The sequence below is a fragment of the Callithrix jacchus genome, chromosome 4 (assembly GCF_049354715.1).
Source record: "Callithrix jacchus isolate 240 chromosome 4, calJac240_pri, whole genome shotgun sequence".
Lineage (NCBI taxonomy): Eukaryota > Metazoa > Chordata > Mammalia > Primates > Cebidae > Callithrix > Callithrix jacchus.
Genome location: NC_133505.1, coordinates 13,016,844 through 13,036,701, shown reverse-complemented (window position 1 = coordinate 13,036,701; position 19,858 = coordinate 13,016,844). Strand labels below are relative to the sequence as shown.

The 19,858-nt window shown below is 41.2% G+C and overlaps 1 protein-coding gene across 43 annotated transcripts in view; it reads right to left on the bottom strand.

The window, feature by feature from the left end:
* Positions 1 to 4,544: 4,544 nt before the first annotated feature.
* KIF13A (kinesin family member 13A) overlaps positions 4,545 to 19,858 on the bottom strand; it is a 222,455-nt gene continuing 207,141 nt past the window's right edge. For 4 of the 43 annotated variants that reach the window (XM_078368230.1, XM_078368232.1, XM_078368237.1 and 1 more), the window contains 5 exons: positions 18,561 to 18,666; positions 16,967 to 17,118; positions 16,175 to 16,279; positions 9,342 to 10,133; positions 4,545 to 6,082 (listed from right to left, as the gene is read on the bottom strand). In XM_078368230.1, the coding sequence (XP_078224356.1) occupies positions 6,062 to 6,082; positions 9,342 to 10,133; positions 16,175 to 16,279; positions 16,967 to 17,118; positions 18,561 to 18,666 (1,176 nt within the window). In that variant the 3' untranslated portion in view covers positions 4,545 to 6,061. Of the gene's footprint in view, positions 6,083 to 6,154; positions 8,661 to 8,857; positions 10,134 to 13,408; positions 14,230 to 15,821; positions 15,864 to 16,174; positions 16,280 to 16,966; positions 17,119 to 18,554; positions 18,667 to 19,858 lie in introns of those variants that run through there. The other 39 variants (XM_078368235.1, XM_078368238.1, XM_078368241.1 and 36 more) reach the window with 21 other exon arrangements.

Below are 19,858 nucleotides of genomic sequence, written 5' to 3'. Positions count from 1 at the left end.
GCTAATATCACTTTCCATGTGGTCATCTTACAATGTCTAAAAACTGGCTTGCCCCAGTGAACCCTGGTGAGCTTCATCTTTCTACCTCAACTAGCTCATGAAAACCTATTTCTAAGCAGAGACAACATTCCCCTCACTGCCCTCTACACCAAACAAATGGATTTTAAATTTAATTTTAAAATGTGACCATATGAAGCTTGGCATGTTGGTACACACCTATAGTCCCAGCTATTCAGGAGGCCGAGGTGGGAAGATTGCTTCAGCCCAGGAGTTTGAGTCTATCCTGGGTAACATAGCCAGAGCTTCATCTCAAAAAAAAAAAAAGTGTGATGTATGAAAATTGTTAAGACGTTTTTAAAAAAGAATAGTGAAGCTCTGGTGGCTTGAACTTATAGTCCCAGTAGTTTGGGAAGCCGAGGCAGGAGGATCACTTGAGCCCAGGAGTTTGAGATCAGCCTGGGCAGCATAGCAAGACTCTGTCTCTACAAAAATACCTGGGATGCTGAGGTGGGAGGATTGCTTGTGCCCAGGAGGTCAAGGATGCAGTAAGCCTCATGCCAGCCTGGGTGACAGAGCGAGACCCTGTCTCAAAAAAAAAAAAAAAGAAGAAAAAATAGTGAAGGGGACACTTACCTTAACAACTTTCAAAATATACAGTAAGGCTGCTATAATTGCACATTGTGGTACACATAAAGGATATAAACAAATCATTGAGGTAAAACATAGAGTGACAAAACTTGGAGTAGGCAACTTTCCTTGGGGTCACTTATCTTTGGCAGAGAGAGAAAAAACTTCCTCAGTTCCTATCAACTGATTTACAACTGTTTTGGAATGATGCCTAATTTGAAAGTGCACATATTCATTTCTTTTTTTTTTTTTTTGGAGATGGAGTCTCGCTGTGTTGCCAGGCTGGAGTGCAGTGGCACAATCTCGGCTCACTGCAACCTCTGCCTTCTGGGTTTAAGTGATTCTTCTGCCTCAGCATCCCGAGTAGCTGGGACTATAGGTGTGTGCCACCACGCCTGGCTAATTTTTTTTTTTTTTTTGGTATTTTTTAGTAGAGACAGGGTTTCACCATGTTAGTCAGGATGATGAAACCCTGTCTGTACAAAAAAACACAAAAATTAGCTGGGCATAGTGGCATGTGTCTATGGTCTCAGCTACTCGGGAGGCTGAGGTGGCAGGATCACTTAAGGCTGGAAGGTCAAGGTTGCAGTGAGCCATGATCATGCCACTGCACTCCAGCCTGGGCAAGAGGAGACACTGTCTAAAATAAAAAAAAAAAAAGATATTAAAGTAGTACAGTGAGTCTAGAAAGAGGGTAGGATCAGTAAGCGGTAGAACCAAAAAGATAGCTTGGACTCAAATCAGGCTGGACTTAGGATGGTTTAATAGAACTAGAGCTTGCTTTTTTCTTTTTTTTTTTTTTTTGAGATGGCTGTTGCCAGGCTGGAGTGCAGTGGCTCGATCTCAGCTCACTGCAATCTCCACCTCCCAGGTTCAAGGATTTTCCTGCCTCAGGCTCCTGTGTACTGGGATTATAGGCACCCACCACCAGCCCAGCTAATTTTTGTATTTTTTAGTGGAGACAAGGGTTCCACCATGTTGGCCAGGATGGTCTCGATCTACTGACCTTGTGATCTATCTGCCTTGGCCTCCCAAAGTGCTGGGATTACAGGTGTGAGCTACTGTATCTGGCCTTTTTTTTTTTTTTTAAGGCAAGGTCTTGCTCTGTCACCCAGGCTAGAGTGCAGTGGCACAATCTCAGCTCACTGCAACCTCTGCCTCTTGGGTTCAAATGATTCTCCTGCCTCAGCTGCCTGAGTAGCTGGAATTACAGGCATCTGCTACCACACCCAGCTAATTTTTTGTATTTTTCATAGAAATGGGATTTCACCATGTTGGCCAGGTTGGTCTTGAACTCCTGACCTCAAGTGATCTGCCCACCTCAGCCTCCCAAAGTACTGGGATTACAGGTGTGAGCCACCCCTCCCCACCTAGAGCTTGCCTCAGAAGTCAGGTAGACTATGGCCTGGTGCTGCCATTCATCTACTGTTTGACTTTCAGCAATTTTCTCAAACTTCTTTTCTTCACTTATAAAATGGAGATGAAAATGTTTATCTTACAAATGGTTCCAAAGATTCAATGAAATAATGCATGTAAAAGACATTCTACATACTAGACATATATGCAGAATGGGAAAAGCGAGGGGTTAGAGACAGGGAGATCAGCCTTTGAAGCTATGATAATAAAGTTGGCTACTGATGAAAATGAATTTAAGATATAATTAAGCTGTGCCAGGACCGGGCACAGTGGCTCACACCTGTAATCCAAACACTTTGGGAGGCCAAGTGGGCAGATCACGAGGTCAGGAGCTCGGGATCTGCCTGGCCAATATGGTGAAACCTAAAAAATACAAAAATTAGCCGGGTGTGGTGGTGAGCACCTGTAGTTCCAGCTATTTGGGAGGCTGAGGCAGGAGAATTGCTTGAACCTGGGGGGCAGAGATTGCAGTGAGCAGAGGCTGCACCACAGCATTCCAGCCTGGATGACAGAGCGAGACTCCGTCTCAAAAAAGAAAAAAAAAAAAAGAACGTAGTGCTTAGAAACATTGGTCTAACAGAGGACATAGTTGGTCTAGCTGAGGACATTATTCCCAAGGAAGCCACTCCCAGCTGTTATTTTTTTTCAGGCTCTACATTCTTTAGTTTTGAATCATGTGACATATGGAAATTATCTTTTTTTTTTTTTTTTTCTTATTTTTGAGATGGAGTCTCACTCTGTCGCCCAGGCTGGAGTGCAGTGGTGTGATCTCTGCTCACTGAAACCCCACCTCCTGGGTTTGAGTGATTCTCCTGCCTCAACCTTCCGAATAGCTGGGACTATAGGCATGCGCCACCATGCCAAGCTAATTTTTGTATTTTTAGTAGAGACAGGATTTCACCATGTTGGCCAGGCTGGTCTCAAACTCCTGACCTCAGGTGATCCAGCTGCCTTGGTCTCCCAAAGTGCTGGGATTACAGATGTGAGCCACTGCACCTGGCCAGAATTTATCTTTCTTAATGAAAGGACTCACAACCGAAACAAAATGAACTTTCTAGTTAAGGAGCTATTTCTTTTCTGGTTTCCCTTTGAGCAAATTCTTTCCAGTTCTCACTGAACTTCCAAAGGCCCCCAGGAAGGGAAACTGGCAGCTCCAAATGACCCTTTCTTCTCCCCAGGAGGACACAATGAGGATGCTGCAGCTGGTCCCCATGACTCCCACTCCTGTGCTAGTGGACATAGCTCGAGCCATAACCCCAAAGGCATTTTTAAAAACAGCTATTCTCCCCATAAGTCCGTGCCATAGAAACACAAGGTTGTATTTTTGTTATGATAAAATGTGTTTCTAAAAAACTACCAACAAATGTGATGGCACCAGTACTACTGTATCTTGGAAATAACTGTGAAACACCTGCCTCTAACTATCCAATAAAACATGTCCTAAACCCAGTTTGTTCTTAGTCATAACAACAGATGAATATGTCACTGACCTGAACCAGTGGTCTCACACTAGCAAGGGGAATGATGATTTGTTCATTTTCTCTTGAACTATACATTTAGTTGTTATCTTTGATTTAAATATGAAATAGCTGCCTTCCTCTTCCTAAATCTATTCTCTAAAATTCAAATAAGCTTTGGGGTTTCTTTGGATCCCTTCTCTCCTCTCTCATGGAAGTCTACACAGGGCAACCTTCTGTCCAGGACAAGTTAGATCTAATTCTGTGTAACTTCAGAAAGGCTATTGTGAATAGCTGAGATTTTTCTGGAAAGATTCTGTAATAATTCTGTAAGAATTCAAAAATAATTCTGTTTTTTAGATAAGATTTTTATAAAAGCTACCTTTAGCCACTATTTTACTGTTGGCAGGGTACTGCTACTTGCTGTAAAAATTTGGGCATCCGGAACAGGGATAATTCGCCCCGTCCTACCTGCTCCAGATACCCACCCCTCCATCACAATGGGGTTGGTCCATCTGGAACTTGTGACACTCACCACACCCTTCTGTCCTCTGGAGGTGCCCAGTTCTCCCTTCAAGAGGCCCGTCTGTCCATGACATGCTGAACACAGAGACTGACAAGAGAAGTGTGGCCTGGATCCTGGCTTTGCTAAGGCTCCATCAGTAATTTCTCTGCCTCAGTTTTCCACTTGTCAAACACTTAATGACCATAATACCTATGGGCTTGTTGCTGTGGGGATTAAATGAGATAATGAATATCAAATGTTTGGAACAGTGCCTAGCACACAGTTGACCCCCAGTAAATGCTGGCTGATATTATTATTGTTTAACAGTACAGAGACGTGCATACCTAGAAATACGGTACATCCGATGTGAAACTAATGGCAGGGTTAGTAAAAACAATTGATGTTTTAAAATCTGAATTACACAGTTTGTATTCTAAAACACTCTCTCTCTCTCTCTCTCTCTCACACACACACACACATACAGACAGAGAGAGAGAGACATCTGTACCAATTAAACACAATAAAGTTGAAAGGGGATATAAATTACAGTTTTTCTTTTTTTTTTTTTTAACAGACAATAGTAAAATACTACAGTCAGCTTACTATACACACAAATCATGAACAGCAGCTTTTCATTAAGGTTTCCAATGTCTTACTCATTTACCAACTCGAAGAACTTAAAGAAAAAAGGTACAGCAGGCTGTACGCATTCTCTCTCTCTTGCGCTCTAACACATTTATAGCTGTACATCCAGACTGATTATACAGGCATCTACTGAATAGGTACAGAAAGGATTTTTGTAAAAATTTCCATACACATAATCCTTCAATGTCTCCATTCATAGGAGGATTTTATAAATGAAGACACGACAGCAGGGTCACCTGTATTCGATCATCTCCTGCAAACATGGTAAAGTATGAACCACTGAACTTCATAGCTCAGTCCATCTCCTCAGCATTTTCCAGAATCAAGCAAAATAACAACAGCAAAATCACACCACAGTGAAACCTACCAATCCAAAACAAAACCACACACACAAAAACACACGAAAATCAACACCTCCCATCCCACCCACCCCACCACGACTCCTGGCTGTCCTTGTGTTTTCTTACAGTAATACTGCTCTCTTTATTCCACCTGCCCAGCTGGGCTGAGCCATGGTCCAGGTATCTGTGGAGTCAGGGCCCCAGTCACAGTCAATGGTTATAATACAATGCCAAGTCAGCAGGTGGTGGGGCAGGTGGAAGACCAAAGAATATAGCTGTGGGATTTCTCAGTGTGCTTATGAAACAGAGGACAGAGAACGGCAGCACGTGGCTTGGTAGCCAAGGGAATTATGGCACCAAACTCGCAGTCAAACATATATGTTCACACAAAAGAGTGGACAGCAAAAATGTTGTCTTATGTAAGTTCTTTGGTTATAAAGAACAGCATTCTATAACCTTTTCTGCAAAGAGGGATTTTCAAGCTCATTCTTAGGCAATAAAACATTTTTCATCTGCTCATGTATAAGAGATCGCCCAAGTTGCTTTGTAACAAAGTCCAGTACCTTATAATTCTCTACAAATCACCTTTATCTGCATTTTAGTGTGTAGCCCTGTCTGTCTCCAGACATACTATAGATACACGTTTCATATACATAATATATATTATTTATAAAAAACAGATTAGAGCACTGACTCCAGATTCTACAGTAAGAACTGATTAAAATTGTACAAGAACAGTCTGTTGGAGTCTGTAGAGGTTTCTATACAGTGGAGGTGTGTAGTAAGTGCAAACAAAAATACTGTCACTTAGCTAATCCAGGATTTTCAGTTCTCTTGCTTTCTGGAAAAAACCAGAGGCTGTTGATTCACCCAAGTGACAAAGTGCTGCTTCTCCCACTGGAGAGGGGAAAGGAGGTGGCCCAGGAAGTGCCCGGCGTGGCTTCTCCAGCTTCTGGTCTGAGGTCTAGCCGGATGGCAGCATGTTTTAAAGATGGAGCTGGTGCCTGCCCAAGATGACCAGGTGAACAAAGATGTCAAGCTGTGGCCTGAGGAGGGGGTTCTCGCCGCTCCTACCTTGAGGTTGTGTCTCCCTGGAATGCAGAAGCTGGTGAGTTCATGCTTCTCATCCCTACCTGCCACCCCACCCATAGCACCCAACCTCAGCCCATTCCACACCCACTACAAGAAAGGAGCTCTTCCTAAAGGGATTGACAGGATTGGTTTTATTATGGAATCCAGTGCTGGAATTCACACTGTAGAAGTCCTGAGGTGATGTTTCTGGGAAAAGTAATGACAGCAACACCCAAAGTAAAAGTTAAAAAGAAAAAAAGTTAGGTTGGGTACGGTGGCTCATGCTTGTAATCCTAGCACCTTGGGAGGCTGAGGTAGGTGGATTGCCTGAGCTTAGAAGTTTGAAACCAACCTGGGGAACACGGTGAAACCCCTTCTTTACTAGAAATACAAAAAATTAGCCAGGCGTGGCGACCTGTGCCTGTAATCCCAGCTACTCAGGAGGCTGAGACAGGAGAATCACTTTAACCAGGGAGGTGGAGGTTGCAATGAGCCGAGATTGCACCACTGCACTCCAGCCTGGGTGACAGAGTGAGACTCCATCTCAAAAAAGAAAAAAAGTTACTTCTAGATGTGCAGTCCAAGTCGTTTCAGGGGTTCGAACGAAAGTCCAACTGAGAGTTCTCAGAAAAAATTAAACCGTCAAAACAAATTATTCAAACCAATGTAACAAAAACATTAAGTCAAAAATATTTTTCATTTTTTAGAGACGAGGTCTTGCTATGTTGCCCAGGATGATGTCAAACTCCTGGGCTTAAGTGATCCTCCTGCCCTGGCCTCCCAAAGTGCTGACACTGTAGGCATGAGCCACTGTGCCTGGTCTCCAAAAACTTTTTAATGGAGAAAAATCTCTATAATCCCATTATTTTGATATAACTACCATGTTTGTAAATTTCATTTTAAAGCATGGTCTTTGGCAGGAACACACTATTCTGGAAATTTTCCAATCCTTACCTCTTCCTATTGGGTCCTAAATAATCTAGGCAAGAATGGGGTTGTTGCCCCTCTTCCCTCTTCCATGGGCAGTGCTTCCCACAGTATGGCCCTCAGATGCCCTGTCTCCTATTACTCTATGGGGGTGGAAGGGGATAGGGAGGAAAGAAGGGTTTGTGAATACCTTATTTCCCCGATGCACACTGTATAAAGCAAAATCTTAGGGCTGGAGGGCAGTGACTCCCGGGAATTTGAATTTTTAAAAATTTTATTTCATTTTTAAAATTATTTAAACAGAGACAGGATCTCACTCTGTTGTCCAGACTGGTCTTGAGCTCCTGGGCTCAAGTGATCATCCTGCCTCAGCCTCCAGAATAGCTGGAACTACAGGCGCAAGCCACCAAGCCCAGGCGAATTTGAATTTTTTTTTTTTTTTTGAGACGGAGTCTTGCTCTGTTGCCCAAGCTAGAGTGCAGTGGCGCAATCTTGGCTCATTGCAACCTCTGCCTCCTGGGTTCAAGTGATTCTCCTGCCTCAGCCTCCCAAGTAGCTGGGATTATAAGCATGTGGCACTATGCCTGGCTAATTTTTGTACTTTTAGTAGAGATGCGGTTTCACCATGTTGGCCAGGCTGGTTTTGAACTCCTGACCTCTGGCAATCCACCTGCCTCAGCCTCCCCAAGTGCTGGTATTATAGGCTTGAGCCACTGAGCCTGGCCGTGAATTTGAATTTTTAAAAGGCACCCTCTGCCACACACTCTGTGCCCCTAAAGTTTGTAGCACCTTTAGGTTTGAGAAGCGAACCTAACCTTAGGGTAAATAATTAAAGAGTCTTTGACACTGGCCTTCGTAACCAACAAGGACTGAAAAGCTGATGTACACCAGCCATGTAGCTTCTGCTTTAATCCATGTAAAGGAAGTTGAAGACCTAAACAAATGCATGTATTGCTTGCAAGAACAGTGGTGAGTGACTCTATGATTATTCTTACATTGGGGAAGGAAGTCTTTTTCTTCTTGTCAGAGATGACTGTTTAGGTTTTGGCAGTTCAGTAATGAGTATGCTATAAAAATGACCATACACTGAAATTTTAAGAGCTGGTATGGAAAGCAGGGGCAAAAGCAATGGGGCAAAAAGCCACATCGATGGAATAACTTGCTCAGCAAAACAAAGGGATAGAGTGGCAGCATGATTATCTTACTTTCACCAAGCCATTTTCTAGCTCTGTCAGTTCTTTATTTTGCTAATCCATGACTCTTCTTCCATAACTCTTACAGTTGGTGGTACTTCAGAGCAGAATGCTCAGAAGCAGAACGTCTCTTATTTATATAATTTGCAATTCTCCTTAGCAATAGTAGCAAAAACTCATTCTGCTCCCATATGAAAATTAACCAACATTTATTGGCCAGGTGTGGTGGCTCACGCCTGTAATCCCCGCACTTTGGGAGGTAGAGGCAAATGGATCACCTGAGGTCAGAAGTTTGAGACCAGCCTGGCCACACGGTGAAAATAAAGAAAATTAGCCAGGTGTGGTGGTGTGTGCCTGTAGTCCCAGCTACACGAGAGGCTGAGGCAGGAGGACTGCTTGAGCCGGGAAGGTAGAGGTTGCTGTGAGCCAAGATCGTGACACTGCACTGTAGCCCGGGCGACAGAGCGAGAGCAAGACTCTGTCTCAAAAAAAAAACAGAAAAAAGAAAATTAACCAATATTATAAACTAACCTGAGTTACGTCCAAAGCCCAAACTTCAACTGCTGGTGAAATTTGCCTATACCTCCCCAAAGCACTTTTCCACCTATGGGCACCAAAGGACTGTCTTTTTCCAGTTCTACAATATATTTTTCTCTCATTTTAACATCTCTGAAATTGGGGTGTGTCTTATAACTGTTTGTATTATAAAGTTTAATCGGCCGTATTTTTTCTTAATGATACATAAAATAATGGATCATACAGTAATGAAAGGAATCAGATTTGATGAAATATGATAGATGCTACCAGAAAACTTTGGGAAAGCTAGTAACTGAACATCTTAGGGAATGGATATCAGCTTGATCCTCATCCATTTGAACACTTAATTCAACACCAACACCTATGCCAGGTAAAAAAAAAAAAATCCACTGGTCCTATAATTTCAAAATTGCATTCTAGTTCCCAAGGCGGACTTGCTCTTCAACAGGGCCAGCTGTGCAGGAAGTGAGCCTGCTTCTCTGTGGGCTCATCTTTGCTGTTGGAAACATCTGGATGAATCTTTCCTACCAAGCCGTTGCAGTGAAGGGCCTCTGGGGTTCTATACAATTAGACATACTCACTGACAGCACAGAACCCAAAGGGCTTCCTCTGGAATGATTACCTGGTCATTCTCTAACTTGGAATGCAGCTGGCTGGGGTGGTGGAGCCCATCTGAGACGGTCCTGCTGCCTGTTTTATTCGGTAGGTTCTTCCTACTCGAAAGCTCTCCAGCAGAAGAATATGTCAAACCATCAAAATCTTTTCCCTCTGACACCCCCATAAACTCTGTGAAAGAATGGTCCTCAAGGATGTTGGTGGTGTGTTCTACTGTCACCTCCCTGGGGAAGAATCCCCTGGCTGGCTGGCTGCTTTTGCTGGGGCAGACATCTGGTTCTGCACATGAGCCAGTCCTGCACGGCGATTTGGAGTTTTTCTCAGGGATGTTTTGGGATGACGGGCTCCCTCTGGCTAAGGCACTGTTTTCCTTGAGTGGCACCATACTCATCTTGTCCTTTACCAAGACTTTTTCTACTTCTGTTAACTCTTTGTTTGAGGACGGCCTGAAATCATGCACAAGCGATGGTATGGAGTGCTCGGTGGAGTCTGCGTCCTTTGTCTGAAGGGCCAGCTGATCTGAGCTGTCACTAGAAGGGACCACCATATCAGACAGGGTGGCATTGGAGGCACTGTGGGAAAAGTAGCCACTGGTAATACTGCTGGTGGTAGGGCTACGGGACACTTCTTTCTCCAAGACCCGTGAGTTTGACAGATCTACTTTTGAGGAAAACCATTCCCTGTTCTCCAAGCTGGCGTTGTAAACACTGAAGTCAGCAAACTCCACAGGCACGTAAGTCTGTGAACTTATCAGCTTCCTGTTAATAGCATCCAGCTCATTTTCTTCCTCCTCAGAGTCCTGTAGAAGTAAAGCAAAAGTCAGTCATTAGCTCCTTGTAGCGACTGTACTGTTGAGACAAGTTTTAAATACTTGGCTACTAAAGGCATTTGCATTCACATGGCGTTCAGTGTTTTCTTTCTGTCTTTCCAAATCTGGCCAGATCACGTCACCTATTGTAGATACAGGTATGTCAGTATTCTCAGAGACCTGCAAATATAAACCCCTTGTCATCTAATATGAAGGGTATTTAGTTCTTCTAGGCTCACTCAGTGCTAATTAGAAATTCCTTCCCTGGTTTAAGAGAAAGGATGGAACTGAAGTGCATCGGACATTGTATTAGTTACTCGGAGTTAGTTTTTAGTTGCGATATTTTCTCTTTTCTCGTAAAATGAGCAGAGAAACAGGCAGAAGAAGAGAAGAGCCACTCCATTTGTCTTTAGACTCTTCCACTTGAAAAGCAAAGGTAGTTAAGGTAATTTGTAAAAATTTCTCAGCTATCTTATGGGGGAAAGGGAAATTAAACAAAGAACCCAACTGCAAAAGGGCAAAACACACAATTTCAAGACTCACTTTTATATTATACTAAATATTGTAAGACAATAAAATACTAACAATTTATCCGACAATCACTGTCTTCTAGGATTTTTGGGAAGTATGAGTTTGGCTAGAAGGTGAAGAAGGCATGGTAAAGTTTAAATGAAAATCTCCTTTGTAAAATAGTTTTCAAACCCTGTGCATAACAATCGGTAAATACTTATAAAAGTGGGTGTCATCAACTCCCAAATCTCTCTCCAAATGAATGGTTCTTTTATTTTTGGTAGAAAAAAATGTGGATATTTTACATCCAAATAAAATAAATGATATATACCCTCTAGCCATTTGTAATTAACCTCAGAAGCACCTAATGAAATCGTAAATATTCCTCTTAAAATGTGTCTTTCATTCAACAAACACACACTGAGCATTTACTACATGACAGCCATTGTCATAAGAACTTGGGAATAGCAATGGTGAGCAAAAGAAGGCATGCTCCCTCCCTCAGAGAATTACAACTTTGCACCCTTGCTCTTAGAACAATCCTGGATTCTGCATGGATGGATAAAAATTTCATTTACAGGAAAACTTAGATACTTCAAAAACAGCTTTCTTTCATTGGTCATCTGGTTTAAAATATCTGTACAATTAGAATAGCTAGATGCATGTAAAGACCTGGAACCAAAACATCAGCCCTATTCATTAAGTTTGCATATTATTTATTTCAAGATTTATTTGCTTTTATGTGTTTATTTTTTTACAGACAGGGGTCCACTCTGTCACTCAGGTTGGTGTGGAGTAGTGCAATTGTAGCTCACTGTAGTCTCAAATTCCTGGGCTCAAGCAGCTCTCGGATCTCAGCATCCTGAGTAGCTGAGATTACAGGTCTGAGCCACTTTACCTGGCCCATAAATTTGCGTTTTAATTGAGATGGTGAGGGGGCAACATCTTCCAGGTGTGGCAAATACTTGTTTACAAATGAACATAACTTTCACCTGTTTAGATGAATAGTAGTATTTTCTTTTGCATCTCAAGATTCTACATACCTCCAAAATAGTATAATACTCTTTTTTTTTGAAATGGAGTCTCACTCTGTCACCCAGGCTGGATTGCAGTGGTGCGATCTTGGCTCACTGCAATCTCAGCCTCGTGGATTCAAGCTATTCTCCTGCCTCTGCCTCCCAAGTAGCTGGGACTACAGGCACATGCCACCACACCTAGCTAATTTTTGTATTTTTAGTAGAGACGGGGTTTCACCGTTTTAGCCAGGATGGTCTCGATTCCTGACCTCGTGATATGCCTGCCTCAACCTCCCAAAGTGCTAGGATTACAGGCATGAACCACTGTGCCTGGCAGTTTAATACTCTCTTAAATGCTTCTCAGCTTTTAAAATAATTTAGTTTTTATAACTAAGTTCTAAAAATGTGACTGAATATAAATGTGTAAAGGAATTGGTGATCTTAATTCTTTAGCTATTAATCAAAGGTGAATATCAAATATTAGTGATAAAGTTCCTGAAATTGGCAAAACAAAATTTTTGGCAACAGTAATCTATTCCCATCTTATCTTAATCTGCATTCTAAATTAAGTAGCATTATCAAAAAAGTGGGTGGGTAGAGCATTCTTTATCTGGGTTTGGGGAAATGTTGGTGAAGGAACAAAGACCAAACAGAATTGTCTGAACCAGTAGCCTTTGCCTATATTTTCTATATTCTCTACTTGTCAGTTTAGACTCAAAATTAAATTTCTTTTTTCCTTTTTTTTTTTTGGAGACAAAGTCTCACTCTTGTTGACCAGGCTGGTGTGCAATGGTGTGATCTCGGCTCATTGCAACCTCCACCTCCTGGATTCAAGCAATTCTCCTGCCTCAGCCTCCCGAGTAGCTGGGATTACAGGCAACTGCCACCATGACTGGCTAATTTTTATATTTTTAGTAGAAATGAGGTTTCACCATGTTGGCCAGGCTTGTCTCGAACTCCTGACCTCAGGCGATCTGCCTGCCTCAGCCTTCCAAAGTGCTAGGATTACAGGCGTGCGCCACCTCGCCCAGCACAAAATTAAATTTCAAGTGTTTGTATCTCTTCTATTTCCTTTTGATTTAAGCTGGCAAAGAAACACAATTCTCCAAGTCCAAGCATATACGATGCAATTAATGACTAAATTACTATTTACTATAATTAATTACTAAAGTTATTTACTGCAAGGAAAATCAAATTTAAAGATGAAAATTAGTAATTTGGGGTCCTTTATATGCTTGAAGCTATTTCTTCTCAAGACCAAGAAAAGGTCTGTTATCTTAAAATATAATTTTGCTGAATGAAATATGTAATCACGAATTTACTAAGTAGAAAGAGTTATAAACTTATCAAAGATAATAACTTATTCCTAAAGGATTAGAGTGACATTAACAAAACTAAGAATCTACAAAGCCCCAAGAGATTAAGTTCAAATAGGTAGCAGTTCACAGTGGGGAAAATAACCCAACGTCCCAAAGGAAAAGATGAAAACAGTAGGGACAGCTTATTCCAGAAAAAGGAAAATTTAGCAGAGATTAAACATTTTCCAATACTTAAAAGGAGATTGAATGTTTACTGAGTTATTGCCAATTAAGGGATGATTTAATTGGCGTACATTGTATTTTGAGGGAGTTTGGTTTAGACTTTTTGTACCAGAAATATCATTTCTCATTATATCTTAAAGAAGAATAAACTAAGTACCTTCCTACAATGTCTTAAGGACAAAAATAATGAAAACCCTACCTAAAGTGGTGCATGGAGTCAAGTTCTCCAGTTTCTCTACAGCTACAGTCTTCATTTGATTTTTGGAATTTAACTTATGCTGCTATTTACCTATAGACAAAACACCTTGATTTTAAAAAGGGATTGACATCCACATTAAAGTGGTGATTCCTTGTAAGGAGTTTCACTTGATTAATGCAATTTCCACTTCTATTATAATCATGTCTGTGCTGTTCACCAGAGGTCTCTGCAGAACTGTACCAGCCAAGGGCTCCAGTACTTCTGTCCATGGTACTGAGGAGTGAGCTGCAGGGCATACTGGAACTGCACCATCTTTGGAAGCACCTGGAGTCAGTGGAGTCCCCTCAATTATGCTGAGGAAGGGGCTCTTTGGTCTTATGCTCTTATTAACTGTGAGACGTTGAGCGAGTTGCTCAACAATTCTAACCCTTTGTTTCTTCTTCTGTAAATGAGAGGAATAAACCACATACTATCTATGTAAGACCTAAGAGAAGGGTCATGTGGATACTAGGAAAAATCACTGACTTTTTTTCTGCTATTCTCTATGTTTTGTGACTTCAAAAAATAGACTCCAAAGATATATTGTTGGCTCTATCTTATTCATATGAGACACGAAGTACATCTGTGTCTTCTCAAACTGATCAAACAATAAAATATTGCTTTAAGAATCAAGCATAGCCATATTGACTATATTTTATTACAGAGGTTACTATGGTAATTAGATGGGTCAAACAATGACAGGAACAACGTCTTGATACTGTCCTTCTCAAGAATGATTTCAAACTCTCTTGATCAGTCTGAACTCCTGAGTCGCTCTGATTCTTCAAAAGTGGAAGAGAAAAGAATGTGAATTAGTCACAGAGGAAGAAAACAGTTTGTACCCGCTTATAAGAGAAAAAAAAAAGTTTCCCAAAGAGAAACAGGAACCTTAGGCCAAACAGAAAATGCATGTAAACTCTACCAAAACACCCTGAAAAACTGCTATCTGGAATGAATTAAACAGCCCAAAAACCTCTTGGGTGCAGAATGCTCAGCAAGCCAGTTTCCTATGGAGAGTAGAGGACAGCTTTTTCAAGTAAGACTCTGGCGGGAACAGTAACACCATCAAATCCTCCTTATTAGTACTCCACGGCACATTGAGTCATAGAGACTAACCGCTGCTTGAGACTTCTTGGGTCAAGATAATCTGGTTCCATCCTGCCCTCTGCTAGCTGAAAGCCCTGAGATGGGTTTTATTTTAAAATATTAAAGGGAAAGTGAAGAAAACATGAGTCTAGCCCTGCGAACTGTGAAAATACTTGCTGAGCAGCCCAGAAACCTCATCCAGCAGTCTCTTGAGGGTGTTCTACCAAAATGTGTTGTTACAATAGGTTTAAATTGAGTGGCTGTGCACCACAGTGATAAGTGTCACGCCAAGAAACAGATCCAATCAGACACAGAGCCAGAGAATTGGCAGGGGAACAAACTAGTCATTTGGCCTTTTTTAGTCCACACTGTAGCCCTTGTTAATAGAGCAAGGGGTGGTTAGGTAAGTGAGGGAACAGCTCAGTAAGATCTGGAGAGATGAAGGAGCAGCTATTAATACGTGGAGTCTCCTCCATCAGGAACTAGGATGGGGTTTTGGGATAGAGGGACAGGGAGAAACCAAAGGCAGAGGAGGGGAAGAGGGATAAAGAAATAGAGCGAAAATGGTGCTTTTCTTCTTTCCTCATATTAGAAATGAGGTGTTTCTGAAGATCCACCAGCACCCCAAGCATGCAGGGGGGTGGCCAACTGCACATCCAGATTAAGCTGCAGTTAGTTCTCACAGTGTGCGTTAGGAACTGTTAAAAGATCTCACACTCATGAGCTCTGGGAACGGGTCTGGCATGGTGTCACTAGGAAATGAGACTCCCCACACTCTGCCCAACAGAGACAATCAGAGGCAACATAAGCATCAAGCACCCTCCTGTCTCCCCGCGTTGGCTTTACTTTTCAAAGCCTAGGAAGCCACAGGAGGGTGAAAGCTGAGACAAAAAAATTATAGAATTCTTTCCAGGCTTGAGAACATACAGATTTTTAAAAATTGAGGTATAACTTATAATCTAAGGTGCCTGGTATGCAGTGTTTTCAAAACTATATCTCAAATTTATAATTTTAAAACCAAGTGCTAAGGAATGAGGTTTCACAGGTAGAGTTTCAACCTACCTGTGGCAAAATATACATACATAAGCCATCCTGAATGCAAGGTCAGTACCAATGTATGGGAATATATTTTGCCAGCTAATTAACAAAGGCTACCCTAGACAGTGAGATGATGAAGGGTCATGGTAGACTGCAGTGCAGCTCTAACTACAGAATTATCTTGGCAATAGCATCGGGCAACATAAAAAAGCTTCCAAACATATCCACAGCTAAATGCATGATTACTTACTCCAAGTAAGTGCAATTCCTCTAGGTAGATTAACTTCAGAATCTGGGCAATATGTATAGGTACATTAGAAAGATTTCAGTATTAATTAAAGATATCTCTTTGTTACACTTTTTATAAAGACCAGAAGCAATCAAAGTGCCTTTCTCCCTTTTTCTAAGCAAAAAATAAATAAAATAAAATTGCAGATCACAGCCACATCCATGCAAAATATCTTTATCAATGGTCACATTGGAATTTTTTTAAGGCAAAGACCCAACACAAGTCTTAATTTCTTCTAGCATTTGGATGATTGTCTGTGAAAGGGCCTTAAACCCACCACCAGGCAATATGACAGAAACGGTTCCAGAACTTACAATCTTCTTCTCACGTTTGCTATTGTGTTCTACTGGCATGCTGCTGCCACTGCTTCCTGAGGGCACAATGCAGCCAGGGTTATGAGCCTGAGGTGGAGGCATGCTCTGCAAAGGTTAAGACACACAGATGCATCACATACAAAAGACGACAACGGCCAAGATACACATTAAGTACATGCAAGTTAGAAACACAATGCTAATACCCTTGTTACATGTGAGTAATGCAAGCAGCCAATTCTGCAGCCCAGAGTCAAACTACTGGAGAATTAGGACAGGAACAAATAGATTCTGTGGCAAAAAGCATAATTAGTCTTATTTAAAAAACAGCCTTTTGACCAGGTACAGTGGCTCACGCCTGTAATCCCAGTGCCCTGAGACTGAGGCAGGAGGATCACTTGAGGCCAGCACTTTGATACTAGCCTGAGTAACACAGCAAGACCCTATCTCTATAAAAAACAAAATTAAAAATCCCCAATAAGACAAAAAAGAAAAATAATTTTAAAAAAGCCTGTAATATTTCCAAAACACCTAGAAAACATCTTTCTCACTTGAAACATAAAAAATACTTTGAAAAGTCATGAACACAAAGAAATAAAACCACAGCGGCAACAACAAACAAGAGATTCTACCATGACTCTGCATGCTTGAGAAAGCGGAATTCGAGAACGAGGGTCCATGGAGTGATGACCATGCACGACCACATGCAGCGCTCGACTTGTTAATGCAAATGGCTGCTTCACAGGCGACACACTCTGCTCTATTCTGCACATAACAGACAAGTCAAGTGTTTACCTCCTGGCTTAGAAGAGGCCTTGCTTCAAGGGCTATCCTTTTCTTATGCTCCTCTTTTACAGGCATTAGGGGCTTGAAAAACTTTGGCGGCTGAGGAGAGAATGCTTTAAAAGGGCTGACGGTTAAGGCATGAGGAGTCTCTGATGTACAACCTGGGGAAAATGAGAAGTTATGAGTTTACAGATGCCGCACACTTTAAGCAACACATAGGAACTGAGGCAATGACCTAGCCATGGGAATATCTGGGAGAACAACGAAATTCTTAGGATAATATTTGGCTAAGCATGAAAACAGATGTATACCCACCCTGTGCAACATAGGGAGACCAGACTGTAAAAAAAAAAAAAAAAAACCCAAATAGCCGGGCATGGTGGTGTGCCCCTGTTGTACTTGCTACTCAGGAGGCTGAGGCGAGAAGATCGTTTGAGCCCCAGGGTTTGAGGCTGCAGTGAGTTATGATGGTGTCACTGTACCCCAGCCTGGGCAAGAGAGAGAGACCCTGTCTCAAAAAAACCACAAAAAACCAAACCAAACCAAACCAAAAAGAAAAACCATGAAACAGACGTAGGCAAGAATAGGAATAAATCTATGAAGTCACAAAGAGTTACTAAAGTGCTAATGTATGTGAACAAAATGAGACACCAAATGTTCTACACTCTTTTCAAGATCCAGCTTAAGCGCCACTAACCAATTTCAGCTCGTGCTGATTTTCCATTTCTCTGAATTCTCACAGCCCTTATTAATATCTGCACGTTCATTTTGGTACTTTATCATTTAACATCTTATTTTCTTTTTTTAATCACCAGGAGTCAAGCTAGATTAACATCTTATTTTCTGTCTCTTGTTTCCACAGTTATATTAAGACAGAAAGTTGAGGCTCAGTAAGTACTCAATGAATGAATACTGTGTACATTTTCCTGCAAGCCTCTTTTTTTCCCTGCTCTATATGACTAAGGGAGGACAATTCTTCTTTTTTGCTCGAATCATTTCTTACCCCTTTGGCGTCTTGCCTCCCTTTCCAATTTGCTAGCATAACGGCGAATATATCTTATATTTTACCTACTAATATAAGGTATAAGGTAATAGAACTGGTTTATATAGCCAAAGAATACTATTCCCATTAAGGCACTGGTAGACATATAATTTAGGTAATAATATTACCATGAATCAAACTCATTTTGGGTATCATTTTTGAAAACTGCTTTACAAATCAAAGTCATGTTCTTTAAAAGATTCCTTTAGGTACACAAACATGACAAAGCTGGACATTCTTCTTGTAGAAAATAATACGATTTGTATGTGTCTCAAAACTGGACTTCAAAGTCAGGAAATGATGTATGAAAAATGATGTGGAAGTTCTAAAGAGATATACAAAAAGCCTACGATTATTTGGGTGGGATGTTGGATACAAAACAAAAATAGATCAAGTAAGTGAACTTGATAGGTTCCATTCAACAAGACAGCTTTGAATCCATTTAGTTAATTAGAATATCAGCTTCATATCTCATTATACGCCACTAGTGAAAGACTTTTTTTTCATGTGTTTTCTAAGTAATTACAAAGAAATATCACTGCAAAATAATCTTACCACTACCTTCTTTATTCCTTCGAGGAGAATCCCTGGGTAAAGTTCCATAACATGCTACATCTTGGTAACTGGAGCTGTAGTCAGACATGTCTAACTGGTTCTCTGGCCAACCCTATAAGGTAAAAATATAGGCTGACTGTAATTGAGTCACTGTATAACAAGAAATAAAACCCAGGTCGGAGTTTCTTCTATTTTTCAATGGCAGTATATACTCTTCTTTAGTTTTATGATGAAATATTTCAAATATACAGGAAAGGCCTGAATATTATAACAAATACTGTCTTACCCAAGGTATACCCAGAGTGGATAAATGCCAATATTTTATTATGGTTGCTCAAGATTTAATAAAATTATTACAAATGTAGTTTAATCTTTTGGTCCCATTCATCTTCCTCCCTCCCCAGAGGCAGCCACTTTGAGCAATTTGGCATATATCCATAATGACTTGATAACTTAATGAGCAAACTGAAACACTCTCAGAAGACATCTGTTCCATCAATAATTCTGCCTGAGTAGCAGGCACAGCTGGGACCGTCCCAGGCAAATTTGGCAGTGTGGTTACTCTACCTATACTTGCGATTTAAAAGTTTCAAATAGGCATAAGTTATTGATTTACAAAACAGAAAACTCTGGCATATCATATGAGCTTATTTAACCTTATTTCAACTTCTCAGGAGCTGACTGCCTCTGAGGACTAAATTTTAAACTACTTCTTTTTTTTTTTTTGAGACAGAGTTCTGCTCTTGTTACCCAGGCTGGAGTGCAACGGCGTGATCTCGGCTCACTGCAACCTCCGCCTCCTGGGTTCAGGTAATTCTGCCTCAGCCTCCTGAGTAGCTGGGATTACAGGCACGTGCCACCATGCCCAGCTAATTTTTTGTATTTTTAGTAGAGACAAGGTTTCACCATGTTGACCAGGATGGTCTCAATCTCTTGATCTCGTGATCCAGAGATCTCTACTAAAAATACGAAATTAGAAAGGTATGGTGGCAAATGCCTATAATCCCAGCTAATCGGGAGGCTGAAGCAGGAGAATCACTTGAACCTGAGAGGCAGAGATTGCAGTGAGCTCAGTGAGCTGAAATTGTGCCACTGCACTCCAGCCTGGGCAACAAGAGAGAAACTTCATCTAAAAAAATAAATAAATAAAATGAAAAGGTGCATAGCCATTTCACATCAAGTATTTGAATTTGGAAATGGAGCTGTGGAGAGAACTATTTGCTTATGATTAAGATGGGAAGCCCAGAGATTTTTATTTTTCTTTTTTTGAGATGAAGTTTTGCTCTTGCTGCTCAGGCTGAAGT